The sequence below is a fragment of the Mauremys mutica genome, chromosome 12 (assembly GCF_020497125.1).
Source record: "Mauremys mutica isolate MM-2020 ecotype Southern chromosome 12, ASM2049712v1, whole genome shotgun sequence".
Classification (NCBI taxonomy): Eukaryota; Metazoa; Chordata; order Testudines; family Geoemydidae; genus Mauremys; species Mauremys mutica.
The window spans coordinates 28,494,224-28,516,202 of NC_059083.1; the positions used below are offsets into that span (position 1 = coordinate 28,494,224).

At 53.8% G+C, this 21,979-nt stretch overlaps 1 protein-coding gene and 1 pseudogene across 1 annotated transcript; both read right to left on the minus strand.

Annotated features, from left to right (window-relative positions):
• Positions 1-1,887: 1,887 nt before the first annotated feature.
• On the minus strand, positions 1,888-6,544 carry LOC123346653 (annotated as a pseudogene).
• A 9,989-nt stretch (positions 6,545-16,533) lies between these two features.
• LOC123346654 (zinc finger protein RFP-like) lies at positions 16,534-19,984 on the minus strand. Its single transcript, XM_044984130.1, has 3 exons — positions 19,417-19,984; positions 17,248-17,343; positions 16,534-16,767 (listed from the first exon to the last, which is right to left on the minus strand). Exons 1-3 carry the CDS (start codon positions 19,831-19,833, stop codon positions 16,534-16,536), a joined length of 747 nt encoding a protein of 248 aa, XP_044840065.1. The 5' UTR covers positions 19,834-19,984.
• Positions 19,985-21,979: the final 1,995 nt, after the last annotated feature.

Below are 21,979 nucleotides of genomic sequence, written 5' to 3' on the forward strand. Positions count from 1 at the left end.
ATCAAGAAATGGGCAATTCCCACCACTTCCCTTTCTAGTTTGTTCCTTTGGTGATTCATCCTCACTGTTGAATATTTGTGCCCTGTTTCTAATATGAATTGGTCTCATTTGAGTTTCCAGCCACTGTGTCTTGTTATGCTTTTCTCTGCTAGATTAATGAGCCCTTTAATACCCGATATTTTCTCTCCATGAATTCACTTCAAGACTTCAGTGATGTCACCTCCCGATATTTTTGATAATCTAAACAAGCTGAGCTATTTCAATAGCTCACTAGCAGGCATTTTTCTCCAGTCCTCAAAACGTTTCATTGCTTTTTGCTGCCCCATCTCCAATATTTCAAAATCTTTTTCAAAGGTGGACGCCAAAACTGGAGGCAGTATTCCGGGATCAGTCTTACTGATGGTGTGTCAGCTCCCTATGCTACACACTGCTCTTTTCCTACATCTAATGATGGCATTAGCCCTGGTCACCACAGTATCACACTGATTGCTCATGTTGAATGGCTTGCCCAGCATGGCCCCTAAATCCTCTTCACAGTTAGTGCTTTCCTAGCAGGGGTGGCTCTAGGAATTTGGCCGCCCCAAGCAGTCATGCCTGCGGGAGGTCCACCCGAGCCGCGGGACCAGCGAACCGTCCGCAGTCATGCCTGCGGGAGGCCCGCTGGACCCGCGGCTCCGGTGCACCTCCCACAGGCATGACTGCGGAAGGTCCGCCGGATCCGCCTGCCGCCCTGCTGGGAAAATGCCACCCCAAGCGCGGGCTTGGCGCGCTGGAGTCTGGAGACAGGCCTGTTTCCTGGATACACGGCCCCATTCTGTAGGTGTGGCCTGCATGCTTTGCTGCTAGGTATAGGACCTTTCATTTGGTTATTTTCAAACTTGTTTTCTTTGAATTGGTCCAGCTTATCAAGGCATCCGATTACTCTGTGTCACTGCCCTGTCCTCAGCATTAATTACCACTCGGCTAGTATTTTATCACCCACCAATGTTAGCGGCAGTGATTTTATATTGTGTTGAAGTTCATTGATATTTATTTTCAAGAATTAGTCCTTGAGAGCCTCTTCATATCCCTAGTGCCCAGAACCTGCTCCACACAGCCCAGTGAGAAAAGGCCACCCAGCCCAGCTGTTCCATAGGGGTTAAGCACAGAACAAACTTAGGAGCTTGTGTTATCCATAGGTTCTGAACAACATGTGGGGGTCATCGGCTTACAAAGACATTCTAGACCGGTAGCATAGACAGGCCCCAAATGTATCTAAGTTTCCCGCCTTGCAAAATAGGAGAGAGAAAAAACATAACCTTGATTAGCTTCATGTTATAGTTGTGGAAACTGAGGCACACAGAAGCAAAGAGATTCGCTCATGGTCAAAAAGTCAGGAATAGAAAATGGTAGATCTGCTGATAGTCAGTCCTGGGCCCTAGCCGTGTTTATCCTGGCCTCTCTGCTTCAGCTCCAGTAACAAACCGAGTAGAGGTTTTCTTCTTCTCCATGTTCTTTAACTTCATGTCACTGCAGAAAAAAGATTTTTTCTTACTGGGTGGCTCTAATGCATGGAGATGTCTTTCCAGAAGACGTGCTCTGGCTCAGTCACGTCATAGGTTTTCTGGAGGAAGCACTCGGTGACGTTCTAGGTCCTGTGTTATACACATGTTCTAGGGCCGTGCCATCCCTCCCCGCTGTTCCTTCTACCAGCTCTGCAGATGCCCCTCCCCCAACCCCCAGGGCATACACCCAGGTGGCAGTGACCCCCCCCCCACCTGCCACTACATAATCTCCTCCGTCCACCGCCTCCACTACCATCTATAGCGGCCGGGGCCCCTTCCCCACCTTGACCAGGAAGCACAGTGTCCGTTGCCTCCTGGTGCCCACCTCGCCCGAAGTGGAGACCTACGTGTGGGCGTTGGCGAGGGTAGTGGGGCCCACTGCCATCGAGGTGGCCTCCAAAATGTACAGAAAGGTCGTCTTCTTCCTAGCATCGGAGGCCGCCACTCAGGAGGCAGTGGAGAAAGGCCTGGTGGTGGGAGCGTGTTCGGCCCCCTGGAGCCATTGGAAAACCTGAGCGTCCAGTTAGTCCTGACCTCAGTCCCTCCCTTCCTGCCCAGTGCCGCCCTGCTGCCTGCCCTTTCTACCCTGGGGTGACCAATCTCTGTTATCAACCCTCTTCCACTGGGAGTCAGAATGGTCTAATGATTATGGCACTGGACTAAGAATCAGGAGACCTGGGTTCTATTTCTGCCTGTAGATTAAAATAGGGTTGACTTCTTCAGGGACAAGAAACTGTCCAGAGCTGTGGCATTTGAGGCCCTTTCAATTATCCTGTGCTGGTTCCATCAGGCAGTTTGTGTTTCCCCTGCCCGACCCCTCCTTGAGCATCGCATTGCACCGCCCAAGTCCCCGCCCCCCAGCGCCACGTCATGCCACCCGAGTCCCCGTCCCCCCGAGCGTCGTGTGGGGCCGCCCAAGTCCCCCCCCGAGCGTCGCGCCGCCCAAGTCCCTGCCCCCCAGCGCCCCGTCGCGCCGCCCAAGTCCCCGCCCCCCAGCGCCCTGTCGCACTGCCCAAGCCCCGCCCCCAGTGCTGCGTCGCGCCGCCCAAGTCCCCACCCCCCAGCGCCCCATCGCGCCGCCCAAGTCCCCGCCCCCCAGCGCGGTGTCGCACTGCCCACGCCCCGCCCCCCAGTGCTGCGTCGCGCCGCCCAAGTCCCCGGCCCCCCAGAGCCTCATCGCGCCACCCAAGTCCCCGCCCCCCCAGAGCCTCGTTGCGCCGCCCAAGTCCCTGCCCCCCCAGCGCCGCCTGGCCAAACCAAAAACAAGAAAAAAAACCCCCGATCACTGCCCCCTCCCAAGGTGCCGCCCCAAGCACGTACTTGGTAGGCTGGTGCCTGGAGCTGGCTCTGCCTGCAATGAAGTGGACCTGAGCGGATGGCTCCCCGTTAAATCAAACACTTTGCATCTTTCCCCATGTTCAATACATCTGAAGTGTTTTTAAACATTAGCCAAGCTAATTGTTTATCATGATCTGTATTTATTATTGCTGCACAATAAAGCCTCTAATCAGCTCTAACACAGTGCAGCAACAACTTCTATTGCCTGCTGTGCTGGCACAGTGACAGCATATTTATGCAAGTTTTCAGCTGCAGAAGTTTAGCCTGTATTTATTTATGTCTGAAAAACACCAAAAGTTAGATTCTGACTGTGTGGAGACATCAACTATTATAGAAACCACATTATAACATTTACTTTGCTTACTATAGATGGGATTATAATAAAAATGTCATAGGAAAGATCCAAAGGAGAACTCTTGCCTGTGTTCTTGCACATAGGTTGTTAACCCTGAGAACTGCTGAGAGCAGATTTAATCGGGTTCTATCCAGTACCACAGACGCGATACCAGTATGCACTGACAGCTACAGATGATTTTTCAAAAGAGGTAGAAGAATTTCCACTTAGAACTATGACAGCACATGAGGGGGAGAAGACAACATGTAACATTATATATCCACATGGCTGTGCAGAGCAGATACTGGCAGATCTAGGTGCTGAACTGAATCATGAGGTAACAGTTTACATTTTCACTATATGGTCAATTACACCATCATGGCCGTGTGACAGGGACTGTTAGCAGCTACAAACTGAGCCCTTTGGAAGCCAGCACCCTGGTCACTGAGAACACCCAGGGCACCGGGTGCAGTTAGAGTAGGAGGGACTGAGTAGTTTGGGTTTGGAAGGGCAGAGGGGATCACTTGCACCTGTAGGGAGCCTGATGAGGTCACTAGCTCAGTGCCGAGAAGAAAGCAGCAGTATAAAAGTCTGAATCAGGGAGCAGGAAGGGGGCTCCTCGTAACTGCTGCTATGTTGTGATGCACCATAAAAAGTCATAAAGACACTTGGTGGAAGTTCCCTGGCAGACTGCATGCTGCTTAATTCACAGAGAGGTCTGCCAGTCAGGTGTTGCAGGAACTGATGGGGGAGCCTATTCATAGTTAGAAATTTAAAAATGAACATTGCCTGCAATCACTTCATGACACTTCATGGTGTAAATTGTGAGTGACAACACATTTTTATGTCTTGTCAGATACTAGAAAACATGTTGTATATTAACCTATTTGCCAACATATTTTCCTATGTAATAACACAATAATATTGGATAAGAAACCACAGTAATTACACATAAGTCAGTGAGAAATAGGGAAAGGAACGCAGATATTTCTGAAGGAAATTTTAGGGAAAAATTATCTAATTTTTTATTAATATTTCCCTGTGTTAAAAACTAGGAAAAACACATAGTTTCAGCAGCCCATGCCACCTAGACACCAGCAGATGGGATAAAAGCCACAAATGACTCCATCACAAGATAATTTTAGGGTATTTATTTTCAAATAATCAAGGTAAGTTTAGGGCACACTGCCATGAATGGCATATTGTGACTAAATCTTCAAAACTGAATTATTACATAGAAAATGTTTATAACGCATCATGTTTAAAACAAAAAGGAGTCCTAGTAATGCCATGTGATGTACCTCCCCTCAGACTCTGCTCAGCTAGATCTTCAAGAAATTAGGTTCAATTGCTAATTTCAAGGAATTAGATCAATCAGCCACTATTTTTACAGAGCATTAGAGAAGGTGGTGGACAGAACTCAGAGGATTGTGATGAATTTCCTGGAGCAACTTTCTATTCCTTGTACTCTAAACCTCACATGAGAACAAAAATATCACCCTTTCAACTGATTTATGGCCGAGAAGAAAGGTTTCCCAAGAAAGCTTCACCAATTTTAATGTTATGCATCATTAAGTGCCAGTGTCTTTAGTACAGTTAAGTTAATTTGTGAAGATTCAGTAAAGGAACACAATCCCTTCTCTATTTCTTTATCAAACTACATTTGTTGTGTCCTTATAACCAAGAACATGAAGAGCCTGGCAGTACATTGCCATCAACAGTGGACACTGACAATACATAGCCTGCAAATAATATTTCTAAAAGAAATAAACTAAAAAATGGAGATTGTAGAAGAGATTTCTATCGATAGGAAGAGAGCATTTGAGGTTGGGGACTGCGCTTTGTTAACTGATTTGAGAAAAAGAAAGGAAGGGTCATATCTTGAATACCAATGATATGTAGCTAGCAAGTTAAAAAACACATGAATTAATGGTGACAGAAGTTCAAAGAACATTATGTATTCTTGTGTGAGTTAACTTAAATATATTGCTTAATTAATTCTATCATTTTTAACCTATTAATTGTCAAAGGTGTAGTGCAGGAGGTGGGTGTATGTGCTCTGACTTCCAGAGAGAACCAGTCAAGACAATAAAGAGAGGGGGAGAGAGAACAGAGAGCAGCTGCACATGTGTGTAGTTTTGATGTTTATGACACATGTACATTGTAACTGAACAAACCAGTCTGACAATTTAATAGTTTATTTTGTTAAGATAAATATTTTGGATTTCTTGAAATTCCACAGTTGAAATACAAATGACGTTATTTAGAGAAGTTAAACTTCACTATAGATTTGAGGGAAGAATAAAAAAATAAATGTAAATAATTCCAGTTCTAAAAATGTGTTTAGATGCTTGATTTTGAAATACTGTTGAAATGTAAATTAAAATATTCTTGTATTTACACCTTGTTACAATAATATTTTCTAAATTAAAATAATCTTTTTTCTTTCATAGTTTACATTGAGATTTCACAGGGGTAGATATTCTCACAGGAGTGAATGACCCCATCCACCACCACCTGCTACCCTTGTGGCAGGGGCTGGGGAAAGGTGTGGGGTGGGGGTTACCAGGTGTCTGGTTTTCGACTGGAACCTCCAGTTGAGAAGGGAAACTGGCAGCATTCGGTCAGCACAGAAAGTCCAGTTGCTGCAGTAACTGGCCCCCACCACTGGGGGTGGGAAGAGCAGCAGGGCTGGGAGGGGCCAGTCTTTGCCGCGGGGTCACTGTCAGGGACAGAGATTCCCTCCGGCCTGAGCTGGGACCAGGCAGATTATCAGGGGAGCCGCGTTTGTACCCCTCGGGGTTGAGACCAGGATGGAAATAAGGGCGGAGCTTCCCGGAGAAGGTGTCAGTGAAAGTGAAGAGATGGGACCTGTCAGTCACATTGTAAAACGAGACCTCGCTCGCCTCATAGTCCATGAAAATCCCCACCCGGCTGGGCCTGACGCTCACGGGGAGGGGGGTCATGGGGGAGGTGAGGGCCTTGTATTCCTCTCCCTCAGCCACATGACCCAGAATCCATCCTCAGGTGTGAGTGTGACCCATCCCTTCCTGCTCACAGATTCCCTACAAACCCCCAGATCCCATCTTGTCTTGTCTCCCACCTCCACCTCCCAGTAATGCCTCCCGCCCGCGAACCCCTCAGCATCCAGGACACAGACACAATAATCAAATCTCTCAGGGTTGTCGGGCAGATCCTGCCACGTGTCTCCGAGTCTCACATGTTTCTGATCCTCAGACAGGACGAGTTTGGGATGAGCCGTGTCTGGATCCAGAGTCACGTCCACTGGGGAGAGAGTCACAGAGTCAGGGCCGGGGGCAGGGGCAGGTCACTGGGATCAAAGGGAAATTAACCTGCATCCCCGTTAATCACTGGGTTGGGAGGGGGGGTTGTTGGTGGAGGGGAGTGAGGGCCCCTCTGCCTGGAGGAGACAATGAGGGGGAAGGGCGGGAGGAGCGGGGGAGGGGTGGAAAGGTGTCAGGGGAGGTGGGGGAGGGGAGGTGACAGGAGCAGAGGGGGTGGAGGGAGGGACATAGGGGTGGGGCAGGCACAAGGGCTATGGGGTGATAAGGGAAGGGACAGGCACCAGGAGGAAAGAGGGGGGTGAAGGGAAGGGCAGGTTCCAGGGGGCTGCAGGGGGAGAGGAGAGGGGAGGGAGAAGCACCAGGGGGCAGAGAGGGATGAGAGGCAGGGCAGGTGGGTAGAGGGAGGTGTTAGGAGAGGGGATTGGGGACAGGCAGGTGCCAGGGGTCAGAGTGGGGCTAGAGGAGGGGTGGGCACAGGGGGGTGAGGGAAGGGGCGGGTGCCAGGGGTCAGAGAGGGTGGGGAGAGGGGCAGGTGTCAGGAGGGCTGAGGGGGGTAAGAAGGGTGAAAGTCAGGACAGCAGAAGAGGGTGAGGGGTGGGGTGGGAGACATGGCACAGAGGAGGGAAAGGAGACAGGTGGATGCCAGGACATAGTGGGGGTGTGAAGTGATGGGAGGGCTCCAGGGTGCAGAGGATGTTTGGGGAGGGGGCAGAATAGACGCAGGGTCCAGGGTCCCTCACAGGGGTGGGGGAAGGGTAAGGGAGGGGCGGGAGCCAGAGAGGTGGGAGGGAGAGGCAGGCCCCAGGGAATCTCTGTTGCTTTTGGGGCATGTGTAGTTGGTTTCTCGCTCAGAGCAGGTCGGTGCTGTCCCCACACACACTGGGGGTGCAACCCTGCCCCAGGGGGAGCAGCTGGGACTCTCCATGCTGGCAGGCCCCATGGGCCCCACCTTCCAGCCAGGAAAACCCCACAGCCAGCCCCTTCCCTCGCCCGGTACAGCCCCACCCCCATGGGGGCAGTTGTCTGGATTGGGCTCACTTGGAGGGCATTACAGTGGAAGATTCGGGCGGGGGTATAAATGCGCACTAATGGGCTGTTGCTAATGCGGCCAGGGCAGTGGGGAGGGGAGGGGGCATTTCCCCACTTACTGCCCCCTCCATCTGGGAGAAACTGCACTGGGGACCAGTCCTAGTTCACACCTGCACAGCGCATCTGCACTAGGGGTTTGCACCGGTGCAGCTACATCAGTGCAAGGAAGCCCCAGCAGACATGGCTGAGACACTGCTGTGCCAGGGGCCGTAACCCCTCCCCTCACTGGGGTTATGGATCAATAATTACAGGGTCACTGGAGCCGGGGAGCTGGACTCTGGGCTCCCAGTTGGGGGCCCGACCCATTGGGCTGCAGAGTCATCCTCACTCCCACGCTCTGGCCCAGTGCCCATGGCAGTGTTGGGACACAGGGGGACGTCATCAGACACCTGGAGCCCAGCGGTTCGAGCTCTCATGGCATCACACGGGGGATTGAACCTGGGGCTCCCAGCTGAGGGCCCAGCCACTGGGCTAAAGGCTACAAGGGAAGAGGCGGCACCTTTTTCTCTTAATTGAAGCTAGTCAGCAAACCCGACACGGATTCACGAATAGTTTCTCTTGACCCGAAATATAATTTTGCAGCAAATAAACTATTTGTCCAAAACATTTCACCCAGCTCCACTGCAAACCTGTCTGAGCAACTTAGGAGCCCCAATCCCAGTGACCAGCAATGAGAGACTGTCAACATCCCCAGAAACGCAGTTACAGGCAGGCCAGGCTCAGGACATCAGCTGTGAAACACTCCAGAGCTGCTGTTTAATTTGCCCTTTGCAGACAAATGCCCCCTGGGCCCCTGATCTCACCCCGACAAATCAGGCTGAAAATGGAGACTTGGCTCCAGCCTGAACTCTCTGCCCAGAGCCATTTGTCCCATGGATGATGCTAGCGGCACAGACCCTCTGCAGCTGCACCTGGGCATCTCCCAGAGCAGATAACAGTCACAGAGAACGTCTCAGAGCCCCAAGAGCTCAGGTGTCTCCATCTAACGACTGTGGCAGCCCCCCCGCCTCACTCCCATTAACCAGCCCTGGGACAGACCCGCTGGGAACTTTCACACCCAGACTCTGGAGACACTTTGGGTCCTTCTACACAGCCTGCAGAAGCGAGTCTTGGAACAGGGTGGACAGATTCAGGCTTATGGGGCTCCCTCTTTGGAATTAAAAATAGCTGCACAGATTTTCAGGTTCTGTCTGGAGCTCAGGCTCTGAAGCCCAGGGTGGAGCCAGGTCTGCCCCTCACAGCGCAAGAGGGGACATTGTCTGTGTCCAAATCCCCTTCACCCCCTTCCTGGGATGGGGAACAGCAGCCCCAGGGCCCCTCCCTTCACCCCCAGGGCAGGGGAGTGAGAGCCCTCAGCCTCCTGGGCAGTGGGGTCTCCCAGCACAGGTTCCTGGGTGAGCGTGAAAGTGTCTCCACACAGAGAGCTCTGTACACCCGGCAAATACACAGATGTATTTCAGGATCCAGGATGGTGCTCTCCCCAGGAGTGATGGAAGCTCCCTAAAAGTAGAGGGGTTTGTCATCAACAGATAGTTAAGGGTTAATGTCTCTTTTACCTGTAAAGGGTTAAGAGGCTCAGTAAACCTGGCTGACACCTGACCGGAGGACCAATAAGGGGACAAGATACTTTCAAATCTTGGTGGAGGGAAGTCTTTGTTTTGTGCTCTTTGTTTTGGGGGTGGTTCGCTCTTGGGACTAAGAGGGACCAGACCTCAATCCAGGCTCTCCAAATCTCTCTGAATCAGTCTCTCGTGTTTCAAACTTGTAAGTAGCACAGGCAAGGCGTGTTAGTCTTATGTTTGTTTTCTCAACCTGTAAATGTTCCTTTTTACGGAGAGGATTTTACCTCTGTTTGCTGTAACTTTGAACCTAAGGCTAGATGGGGTACCTCTGGGCTATCTGAATCTGATTACCCTGTAAAGTATTTTCCATCCTGATTTTACAGAGATAAGTTTTACCTTTCTTTCTTTAATTACAAGTTTTCTTTTTAAGAACCTGATTGATTTTTTCTTTCTTGTTTTAAGATCCCAGGGAATTGGGTCTGGACTCACCAGGAGTTGGTTGGGGGAAAGGAGGGGGGGAATGGTTAATTTCTCCTTGTGTTAAGATCCAAGGGGTTGGATCGGTATCACCAGGGACTTGGTGGAAAAGCCTCAACGCAGCCAAGGGAGGGGAAAGTTTTGGGTGGACAGGGAGTGTGCCAGACACTGGAATTCTGGCTGGTGGCAGCGTTACCAGATCTAAGCTAGGAATTAAGCTTAGAAGGGCCCATGCAGGTCCCCACATCTGTACCCTAAAGTTCAGAGTGTGGGAGGAACCTTGACAGGGTTACTCACTCGTGCCAGCCCTTCTCCCTGAGCTCCTGTCCCCGCACCCCTGAACCCTCGCTCTCACACTGCCCCTTCTTCCTGAGCCCCTGCCTTCACACCACCTCTTCCTCAACACCCTGACCCCCTGGTCTGTCCTCTCGGCCCCCTCCCCCATCCTCGCTCACCCCTACAGCTGGCAAAAAGTGGGAGGGAACAGCCCTCCCATTGGTAAAAGTGATGGGGCCATGGCCCCCTGACCCCCTCTTCCAGTGCCCCTTACTCACTCCCTAACCCCAGTAAGAGAGGACCCTTGGGGTAGTGTCAGTGAGTTCGGTGCTGGGGGTATGAATTGGGTTTTACATCCCGGCTGCTGGAGCTCTGTGTATTGAGGGTTAAGGAGACAGAGGCCGTGTCAGCTCCCCACTGTCCTGCCAACATGGCTCAGCCCTGACATCTGCCAGAGCCTCTCCCTGGGGAGGAATCGTCCCTGCGGCCCATTCAGGCCTTGGCCTCCCTGCGGAGATGGCCAGTGAGGCTGCCGTTAAAGTGAATTTTGATGTGAGCTCCTGTCCACTGGGAACTAGACTCTGAGCCTGGGCTGGGATCGGTGACTGGGGAGCGAAAGGCCCCAGCTGCCCTCACTGCCCCCCTGAGCCAACCCAGCACCACCAGACATTCAGTGCAATACCAGCGATGCTCAGGCTTGGTGACACAGCCAGTGCCCCAGCGGGCAGGGCGAGGGCCTGTCCAAGGAGCAATGGGCACAATCTGCAGCAAGGGAGGTTGAGGCTGGAAACACTTTCTAATTCTCAGGGCAGTGAAGCTCTGCACCAGGCTCCAGGGGAGGTTGTGGGATCCCCGTCACTGGAGTTTTGTAAGAACAGGTTGGACTAATCCCTGCCAGGGATAGTCTAGTCCCTGACCTAGCGTGGGGGGCTGGACTAGGTGACCTCTCGAGGTCCCTTCCAGCCCTGCATTGCTCTGGTTCTAGGTTACAGCAGTTCTGGGGCTGGGCCCAGGGCCCTGGGAGCTCTAAGCGTGGTGAGTGGCATGTGACAGAGATAACACTGTTAGTGACCATGGCAGCTGGCTGCTCGGGGTCCCTGCCAGGGGCCTGGGCTGGCATGTGGCTGCCTGTACCTGGCTCAGCAGGGTGTTACTGCGCCATGTGGACAAGACCTAGGGTTGGCACCTGTCCATAGGGTTGCCAGGCATCTGCTTTTTATTGGAACGCCTGGTCGAAAAGGGACCCTGGCGGCTCCAGTTGGCACCACCGACTGGGACATTAAAAGTCTGGTCAGTGGCACAGTGGGGGCCATGGTCAAGCCTCCCTTTGAATACAGGTTGGCTCTGGGGGTGGGGGGAAATGTATCAAGAGGGCTGGCCCTTTTAGGGGAGTCAGGGACCAAACTACCTGTGACAGGCCCCTGTAAGGGAGAATGAGACAACCCAGACCAACCTGGAAGTCATTAAATCCCTAGGTGGCTAGTCGGCAGTGAAACAGCTAATGAGGCTGATAAAGGGTAACCAGGGCTCAGCTGAAGGGATCCTAGAGACAGGAAGCTGCTGAGGAGATGAGGTCCCAGGAGAGCTCACCAGAGCAAGGAGCCTGGAAGGGGCTCCTAGAGCAGTGCTCCCCAAACTGTGGGTCGTGCCCCCTCAAGGGTGTGGAGGAACATTTGGGGGGCCTGACAGGGCCTAGAACAGCCCCCATGGGTGGCGGGAAGGGAATGTCACCCAGCCCTGCTCTGCCCCCAGCTTCATCTCCGGCCCCGACTTCAGCCACCCACTCCCGGCCCTGCTCCAGGCTGAGAACCCAGCTGCAGCCCCAGCCCCAAACATGGTTCTGCCCCCGGCCGAAGCCCCCAGCTCCCGGCCCCAACTGTGGGTCCACTCCCAGCCATGGCCCTCAGCTTCTGGCCCCAACTAGAGCCCCGTTCCTGGCCCAGCTCCTGACAGCAACTCCCCGGGTGGTGGCACAAACCAGGTAAGGAAAGGCTTTATCAAAAATGTTTGGGGACCACTGTCCTAGACAGAGGAGCTCCCCTAAGGGGGAGGAGCTGCCGGAGATGACAATGACAGCAGCAGCTGTAGCAGGACAGAACCCCGGAGAGCTGCCCCCGGCTGGAGAAAGTGGATGCAGAGAATAAAGGCACCATCTGAAATGACCCAGCTCCAGGAGGGAGGGCTGGAGTCATCTGATTCCACCATGGAAACTAATCCAAGCCCAGCTCTGGGAAGGACTGAGGGCTCCTGACTTGAGGACAGTGAGGAGCTGGAGTGAGAGCTGGAGGCTGGAGCAGAGTGAGGGAAAAGATTTTATTTTGGGGTTTACTTGGACTCAGAGCGGACACCAGGAGGGGACTTTTCTCTCAGATCTTTTGGACTGTGAGGCGTAATTTAAGGAGTGCTAAAGAGGGTAAACTGAGGCAAGATGCTTGCCAAGATACCAGCCTCGGCCATTTCAGGGTATCAATAACAACACTCACTGCCCAGCCCCTAAGGGCTGCATAACAGCCGGGGGCCTTCCCCATTGCACACAGGGACCCTGGGGCGCAGGGAGCCCTGGTTACTCTGCCCCACACATTTACCCAGAGACTCCCCTGAGCTGCCGGACCCGGGTCCCTCGGGTCAGAGCGTGGGCAGTGAGTGGCACTGACCAGCCAGGGCTGCTGGGGTGGGTGGAAGGAAAGGGTTAATCCCAGCAATGTGGCACTTTGCTGCCCAGCCCTGGCTGGTCTCTGCCCTCTGGGTGCAGCTCAGGGTGTGTGTCTCTGAGCAGGTCCCTGCCCACTCACCCGCCATTTGCCCCAGACACAGAGAACCCAGGTGCCGAGGGAAGGAGCAGCCCCAGTAGCGCCGCATTGGCCCTGGCACAGGCTGAGCCTGCGAGCGCAGCAGCAGAGGCAGCGGCAGAGAGAGGGGCTCAGCCATTGAGAGCAGCAGCGTCCCCACCCGCAGGGGAGGGGTCAGCGCTGGGACAACAGGCTGGGCTGGGTCAGGGGCTGGGAGCTCTGGCAGCGAGCGCGGTGCCAGCACCAACGGCCCTGCTGGAGACCCTGGGCCTGGCCAGCCTGGAGCAGCCAGCGAGTGACTCAGGGCCTGGGACCCTGCCCAGGAAGGAGCTTCTGGGGGGCTGACAGGAGGCTCTCCAGGGACTGGTGATCCCCTAGAACGAGGCACTGAGCTGACTGGCTCAGGATCCCGACAGGCTCAGGGGCCAGGGGTGTGGAATGGCCCAGAGCCCAGCCGTGTTCAGGGTCCAGTGGGCACAGACTGTGCTGGGCTGGGAGCAGCGAGCGGGGAGGGGAGCAGGGATGTGCTGGCTCCAGCCAGTCACAGACAGGAATCTGCTTCCCCCACATACTGGGGTTCCTGCTCCCCAGAGTCCTGAGATCCTGCCCCTGCAGCCGGCACCGACTGTGCAGCCTCCATCAGCCGGGACAGACACACCCAGCTTGGCCCCTTCCACTGCCCCTGCTGAGGGTGGGTGCGAGGAGAGGAGCAGGGGGAGGAGTAGGAGGAATGGGCCAGTTCAACAATCACAGACCGAGCTCACTGAACCTTCCCACCCCCCTCTCCTCTGCCTTAGTTTCTTCTCTGTCCCTCCTCACTGTCAGGTTTCCGCCTTTGCCCCCGGTCTCCGCGCTGGGGTTGTGGGAGGGGTTTGGATGGGGGCAGCTCACACTCAGCCGGTGTGACAGGGTCACACTCTTGTGAGTGAGTCTCACTCACTGAGCAGCAAACCACTGACCCAACCTCACACTGGGCTGTGCTCAGAGCAGACGAGGGGCCCGTAGGATTCAGCTTGTTACCCAGCAACACACGGCCCAGATCAGACCACAGCAGCCAGACTGGCCCCTCCTCCACCTCAGAAAGCTGGGCCAGCCTTGGCTAATGGGGGCTGGGGCAGTGCTGAGCAGTGGCCACACAATGCAGCCCTCACGTGTCCCAGGAGAGAGGCACAGAAACGTCATCCGTTACCCGTCTGTGCAGCTCCCAGCACGATGGGCCCAGTCCAGGCCTCACAGCACCTGGCTCAGTGACACCCAGTAACTCAGCCATGGAGGGGTCAGGATGTCAGAGTGACGGGGCCTGGTCAGATACCTGGGCAAGTACCAGCAGGTGGCTGTAAGTAGCAGGCAAACTCCCCAGCACTGATTGCATCAGCCCCCAGCTATCACAGCTCCAAGCCTGTCAGCTGGGCCCATGCGTGTCCTGGGGTCCCTGGCTCTGTCCAGAGCCCCAGGCACAACACAGCTGAATGTCCCAGTAGAATCCACTCACCTCCGAATCTCTTCAGTGCTTCCCTCATGTCCAGGGAAATTTTATACACCTTCTCCAGATCAGTAGAAACAGGTTCTCATTCCTGGAGTTTCACATTCTCACTCCTATGAAGAAAACGTCCCATCATCACTCAGCTGCTCTGTACACACATCATCCCAGAACCACCACCAAGAATATAAGAGCAATGAACACAGGAAACACACCTGCTCAATGTGCTTTTCACATCCTGAAAGGAAAAAGAGAATCAATGTTCTGTATTAACACAATGTGCATAAAACTGTGTGAGTTTCACTCTGGGCATCAAACTTTCATCTAGAAAATAGATCAACCCTTCCAGGCTTCACTGTTTTGTGGTAAAATCTCGTACACTATTGTGCATTAACACTTGTTTCATTTATGTAGGTGAGACAGGAATTTAGCTAAAGGATTCTTCCTTCTAGGGACCCAGCCCATCAGTATCTGTGTTTATCGCCTGTGTTGGGTCCAATGTTCTGGAGTCAGAGCAGGGATGGGTTCAGCTCAGTATCATTCTTGTATCATCCATTTAATCTCCCATGGCCTCACTGGGTCTCTATGAGGAGAATTCTCCTCTAACATGAACTGGGATATTTTGGAACTGATGGAGCCCTTAGCCGGATGTTCTGTTTGTCAGTAAACCACAGAACACATTTACTCTAATTGTTGGAATCCAGACCCAGGGATCTGAGTTCTAATTCTGGATGGGTGGAGAATTTTGATGCTGTCTCACCTTTAGTAGCTCCACAACTGGTTGCTGACACTTCTCCTCGATCTCTGTGATCAGCTGCTGCATAGAGGAGCTTTGCTGGGAGAGTTTGGTTACATTTTCCTGAAGTCTCTGCAGAGTCTCCTTCTCCTCCTCCTCCTCTCTCAGCAGTGTGTGCAGTTTGTTAAATTCACCTGCAATCATCTCTCTCCTATTCTGCACTTTCCCCTTGAAATAGAAGAATAGGAAAGGCACAGAGAAAACATGAGCCAGATGTTGAGTTACACAGACTGGGCCTCTGTCCATGAAGCAGGGGATTAGATCAGTATCAGGTTTGTAAGGAGATTTATTTCTTTGGGAAACGTACCATAATGGGTTTCTTTTAGTTCAGAGTTCATGTGGCCAGTTCCATAGCAGGGTTGTCTAGGGTGCTTTGTAAAGACAGTGTGTTATTGCAGGTGGCAGGGAATGGACACAGGGGAGTGGGAAGAAATCGAAGGTGCAGGAGAGATTTACAGGGGGCCACACAGGGTGTCCATGGGGGCATTTGGATGCCTAGTGCTGGGCACTCAGACACCCAGGGGAGCCGTCACAGCAGGATGTGGCCGATGCTCCTTCTTTGACAACCTGTTCCCAGGGCTGCAAACTTCAGGACCTAGGGCGGGTGCTAATAGTCCTTTGGGTGCCATTTGGGGGATCACATGGGTGTTGGGCACCCAGGCCATTGTCAGGGCTGGCTTTGGCCTCACCCAGCCTGGCCGAGTGCCCCATGCCCATGTGCCAAGTGCCCTGGGATCGCATCTTTTAGGGAGCCCACTAGGCTCACAGAGCAGCAGGTTTGGCTGATGCCAGCTCTGTCCCCACCTGCTCTCTGGGCACTTTGCCGGACACATTCAAACCTGGCTGTTAATTGTTATCCACCTAAATCCCTATTGTCTGAGGAACTGAGCACCAGCTGCTTCTGGTGCAGCAGTGGGAGCTGCTGCGGTTCTGTCCTCTGGAAACCAGCCCACTTCTGCTGGGCTCTAAATACGGCTTCAGCTGCAGAACCAGAGGCACCCAGCTCTGAGCACTTCAGCTCTTGTAAATGGCCATTTTTATCTGACTAGTGGGACACCTACTTCTCCTCTCATCCCTGCTCTGGCGTCTTCCTCACACCCGCCACGCTCCCTGCAGGGATTTCACTGTAAGAGGCAGGTGAATCTGAACAGACTTTTTTTCCCATGGGTTCATCACCTGGCTACAGACAAGCATAGGTAAAGTCACAGTGACTGTAGCAGGTGACTGGGATGAAGTGGCTACGTGATAGCAATAGAGGCTACGAAGTGGCCGAGCGCTGCCTGGCTTGACATGGACCTGCCCCAGGCTCTGCTCACTCAGGGGGTGTCCCCACTGCTATGAAGGTGTGACAGCACCGTGTGTAGACACACCCAGGCTAGCTCTGATCTGACTAGCTCGGGTACTCACAGCTATGAAGCTGCAGCAGCCCGGGCTGTACACACCCACCCAGACCCTGGGTATTACTCAGTCACTAGCCTGCAGCTGGCTGTTGGGGCCATGTAGATGCACCCTGTACAAAGGCCAGGAACTGCCCCTCCTCCGCCTACAGGAGCTGCTGTCTCCCCACCAGAGACGCAGCCTGATGCTGCCAGCACCCTGGATGGCAGGTACCATAGGCCAGGGGAGGCTGAGTTTCCCCGAACAGGATGTAGCGTCCCTCCACTTGGGGGCAGGCTGCAGACCTGCTGCCTGTGGAGTGCGGCCTGCGCTCCGCCCGGAGCCCTCGCTCCCACTCTTCCCCCGAAGCCCACAGCACCAGCCGCTTGCTGCCCGTCAGCTGTGTGGGGGCCCCGCCAATTGCTCCTCTCCGTCCCTCCCCCCCATCACTCCCCCTTAAGGCAGGAGGGGGCAGAAAGGAGCAAGCGGCAGGCGAGGGGGACTTGGGGGAGGGGGTGGGGGAGAGGAGCAAGCTGCAACAGTGAACGGTGAGCGGGGAGTCTCTGGGGAGGGGGCTGAGTGGGAGCCGGGCATGGGGCAGAGCAGGAGCGGCGCATGGGCGGGGCCTAGGGGAGAGGAGGACAAATGGGGGTGGAGCAGTGGGCAGGGTGCTGATCTGGGCACCGGGGAGATTCCCGCACTCATGCCCGGCATCCCCAAGTGCCGGAGGCTTGTGCTGTCCATGGCTGGCACCAAGCCTGTGCAACGGAGCAAACCACCAGAGCAGGTTCATAACCTCATCCTGGAGCTTTACGGCCCCGTCATTCCTGGGAACGCTGCAGGAGGAAGGGCTCAGGGATGAATGAACCCAGACACCCACCTGCCACTCTGTGATCTCCTCCTCCTCTGCAGACATCAGAGCCAGGGCCTCTTCCAGCTCCTTCCTCAGAGGGCCCAGGGCTCCCTGGAGTTTCTCCTGCAGGGACATCGTGTGCGATAAACAGGGCCGGCTCCAGACCCCAGCGCGGCAAGCACGCGCGTGGGGCGGCATTTGCCGGCAGGGGTGGCAGGCTGGGCCGGTGGACCTGCAGCAGTCATGCCTGCGGGAGGTCCACCGGAACCCCGGGACGACCGGACCTGCCGCAGGCATGACTGCGGAGGGGGCGCTCCTCCCGCGGCTCCAGTGGACCTCCCAGAGGCATGACTGTGGAAGCTCCACTGGAGCCGCCGGACCAGCCAACCGTCCGCAGCTGCGGGAGGTCCAGCCGAGCCACGCGACCAGTGGACCCTCCGCAGTCATGCCCGCGAGAGGTCCGCTGCTCCCGGGGCTCCGGGGCGTCTCCCGCGCATAACAGCTTGGGGCGGCCGAATATGTAGAGCCACCCCTGGCGATAAACAGCCATTAGTCTGCCTGTCCGATGGGTGGACAGTACTGTCCATATTGGTATTTCACACGTGAGCAGTAAATATCCTGGAAGGAGGCAGCAGACTGGACTCTGCCGGCCCCAAAGGCGTCATGGGAGCAGAGATGCCAGTCTCAGAGCAGGGGCTCTGCTCCCTGCAGACACTCAGGACTTCTCAGAGCCTGTGTCTGAGATAAAGCTTCACATCACTGAGCACAGGCTAGAGGGGAAACAGCTGGGAAGGTTCTGAACGATCCCTCCTGCCGGTGCCAGTGAAGAGGTTGGGGCAGCACCTCACTGCACTGTATCCAGACCCAGGCCAGGAATAAGACCCCACTGTGCTCTCCTCTGTCCAGGCTCCCATGTGGCCTCCCCCAGGCAGCAGCTGAGCCCTGAGCCAGCGCAGTCCCATTAACTGTACGGGGTGAAGCTGTGATGTGGCTGGAGGTCAGTGAGGAACAGGGAACACTCGGTCTGGGGGAATGTGCCACCCATAATTATAACTGCTCCAGAGCTGGAATAACCCAGGGCTCTCTTCCCCTTTGACAGCGTGTGATTCCTTCACACAGCACAGCAACGTGCTCTTGCCCCGTCACCCCAGCTCTGTGCAACACCCCTGGCAGCTCCCCAGAGCTGTCTCCTGAGATCTCCCTGTTTCACTTTTTCTCTTTTCTCTGAGCCCTCGAGTTCTCTCCTCCCCTCTGCCCAAGCGCCCAGGCTGCTGCTGCTGCAGCTGCTGCTGAGAGCTCCTGGGGAGCTGTTCGGTGACACCCCACGGTGCTGCTGCAGGGAAGCAGTGAGGGAGGGAGGGAGCCAGCAGGGGCTAGTAAGAGACAGGAGGCGGAAAAGCAGCCTTTGCTTCCAGCAAAACAGCTTCATAAATGAGCAGGGATCAGAACAGGGGAGGGGCAAAGGTGGCTGGAGTCTTTGAAGCTCCACCCACAAAATAAGCTCCTCCCACGCGAGTCACTAAAAGGAGACACCATGATCTGTTCAAATGGTGCATTGTTCAAAACAGGATGGAGTTGCTGATTGGCTCCAAGGGGCTCCTGGGGCCGGACTCCCCTCATGGGCCTGAATGTACCCCTGGGCTCTGCTGAGTTCTCTGGGCCTGGTCCTCCTTTACTGGGGGGAAATAAGAGGTGGCATCTCTCAAACATCACCCGCTTCTGGCACTGGAAGGAGGCGTCACTGGCAATAAATGGTGCCGAACTGTAATTCTCCCTCTCCGCTCTCACAGGGGAAGGAAATAATTAAAAGTGTTGAGATTTAAATGATCAGTTCTCCAGTCTGAAGGTAACACACTCACCTAGACTGGCCTGCAGCTCGTGTGATTTAAACCTCACTGATTGTTAACACCGGCCATGGTGTAAAAAGTCCCCTTATTTCAGCAGTGGAAGCTGAGTGTGAAAAACATTCAGAATCTCAGAGAAAAGTTTCCCACATCAGGTATCTTTTCAAGACTTGATATTCTGATTCTGTCGCCGCACTGCCAGATCATTCATTTTGTGATAGAATCTCCCCTACAATGAAGGCTTTACAGAACTGAATGATGCATCACACCTGTGACAGGCAACTTTCAGTGAAATCAGCCTGTAATTAAAATCCAAAGTTATTGCCCATTAAACTTGACAGCAATTCCCTACCTTGTACTCTTGGGCAGCTTCCTCTATGGGAACCACCATGTGAGCGCGGTGAGCCCGGGATCTGTCACACACCACACAGATGGGGGTTTGATTCTCTTCACAGAACAGTTTCAGAGTCTCCTGGTGTTCCCCGTACACCCTCTCCTCCCCTGCTTCCTTTGCTGCCTGTAAACTCAGCCGTTTGGCTATTTCTATAACATTTGCCAGCTGCCTGTTCGGTCTGAGGTTTCCCTGTTGCACAGTTTCTCTGCACTGAGGGCAGGAGATGTCTGTATTCGCTCCCTCCCAGCACTGGGCGATGCAGGCTCGGCAGAAATTGTGCCCACAATCTATAATCACAGGGTCCTTAAAATACTCCAGACAGATGGGACATGTAGCTTCCTCCTGGAGACTTTCCACGGGGTTGTCTGTGGCCATGGTTCCCTCTGGACAGTGTCACAGGGTTAGTTTCACTTTCCTGAGCTCAGAAATATGCCCCGCCTGCAGCAGCAGCAATTGGGTGTTTCCCTTCCTGGAACTGACTCAGGCTGTTTGCAGAGCTGGAGCCAGATCACCCATAATGTTCCAGCCCTGGGGGCTTTGGTGAGAAATGTCCCAACAAGGCTTTGATCCTGCAATCAACCCCCTCTACTGGTGTGTGTGGAGGGAATCACTGGGGCTTCACGTGGACATCAGCTTCCCCTTGTCCTGCTGAGCTGACAGAACTGCATGTCCAAGGAGTGATATTTAGCCTTGGCAGAATTCATCTGATTTAATATGTAATTTTGACAGATAAGATTAATATTAATTTGTAAGAAAGTTTATATATTTATCTATTTAAACTGTTACAGTTTCAGTTGTTATCAATATTATTGTTCACAGTTGTGGGAAATTGGGGGGGTTCAGACAATATTTTAGTCAGACAATTCTTTTATCACAGTAGACACAGATTCAAAAAGTTAAAAGGTGTAACTGTTAAAACACAAATTGTCAACATCTCATGTCAAAACATGCTAAGTAAATTTCCTTAAATTAAACTCTAGTACAGGGGTCGGCAACCTTTCAGAAGTGGTGTGCCGAGTCTTCATTTATTCACTCTAATTTAAGGTTTCGTGTGCCAGTAATACATTTTAATGTTTTTTAGAAGGTCTCTCTCTACAAGTCTATATATTATATAACTAAACTAGTGTTGTATTGTAAAATAAACAAGGTTTTCAAAGTATTTTAGAAGCTGCATTTAAAATTAAATTAAAATGTTGATCTTGTTGGTGTCCCTAGGCCTAAGTGAACCAAAGTTGTGACTCTGGGCCTGAGTGAACCAAAGTTCTTCCATGCTGTAAACTTTAACCAGCCTAAGATGCTAATAAACAGCAAGCAAAATGTGTAACTGTCAGCTTTCTTAGCTTGCAGCTGCAGGATAGCTCGAAACAGCAAAAAGCGGCAGTAAGACGGGGGGGAGAAGGGGGAGGAAAGTCTGCATGTGTCTGTGCTGTGAAGGCCATAGATAAATATGCGAATGAGAACAGTTCTAACAAGCTACATTATAGTGTTAAGTGTAACTGTTGCAAGGGGGAGGGAGAAAGGGGGAAAAACAAGGAGGGTATAAATGCTGGGACCCCGCCTGCGTGCAGGTGTGAAGGATTTGAGATTGTAATTTCTCCCTTGCACCTTTATTTGAGCTCAAATAAACTTGGTTTGCTTCTCCACCCTGGTGTGTTAATTAGTGCGACGCACACCGGACAACGAACCCCCGCTGTTGCTTCTCCTCGGGCCCTTTGGTCCGGCAACAATCTTATGCCGCCGGCCCAATGCTGGTCTGGGGTTCTGTTCTCCTAGGCCGGCAGTGGGCTGAGTGGGGCCTGTGGCCGGGACCCCAGCTGGGAAGGGTCTGGCAGCCAGGACCCCAGACCGGCAGCGGACTGAGCGGCTCAGCCCACTGCTGCTCAGGGGTTCCATCCGCGAGCTCCTGCCTGCTGGCATCCCGGCTGCCAGACCCGCTCAGCCCGCTGCTGGCCTGGGGTCCCGGCCCTGCCCACATACAGTGGGTACCTACCTTCTCCCTGGTTCTGGCCCATTCTTTTCCCCTCTCTGCACTGAGCTGAGGGTGGGAGTGGACCGAGCACAAGGCTGGGGGTGAAGGGTCTGGCCAGGAGCTAGAATGAAGGAGGGGGCTCAGGGTTGGGGCAGGAGGTTTGGGTGTGGGGGCACTTACCTGGTCATCTCCCATTTGTTGTGAGGGGTGCAGCTGGGAATGTGAGTGGGGGTGCAGGAGCTCCCGTTTGGTGCTCAGGGTGGGGGTGGGGATGTGCAGGGTGCATGGGATGTGGGCGGGGCTGGGGATGTGGGGGGTGCAAGAGTCAGGGCAGAGGGCTGGGGGCATGTGAGGGGGGTGCAGATGTCAGGATAGGGAAGCTGGGTATGTGTGGGGGTGCCAGAGTCAGGGCTGGGGTCATGGGAGGGAGTGAAGGAGTCAGAGGGCTGGGTGGTACAGGGCTCAGGGCAGGGGCCTGGAGGGTGTGTGGGGCTGCAGGGCTCAGGGCAGAGGGCTGTGGGAGGGGGCAGGGCTCAGGGCAGAGGGCTGAGT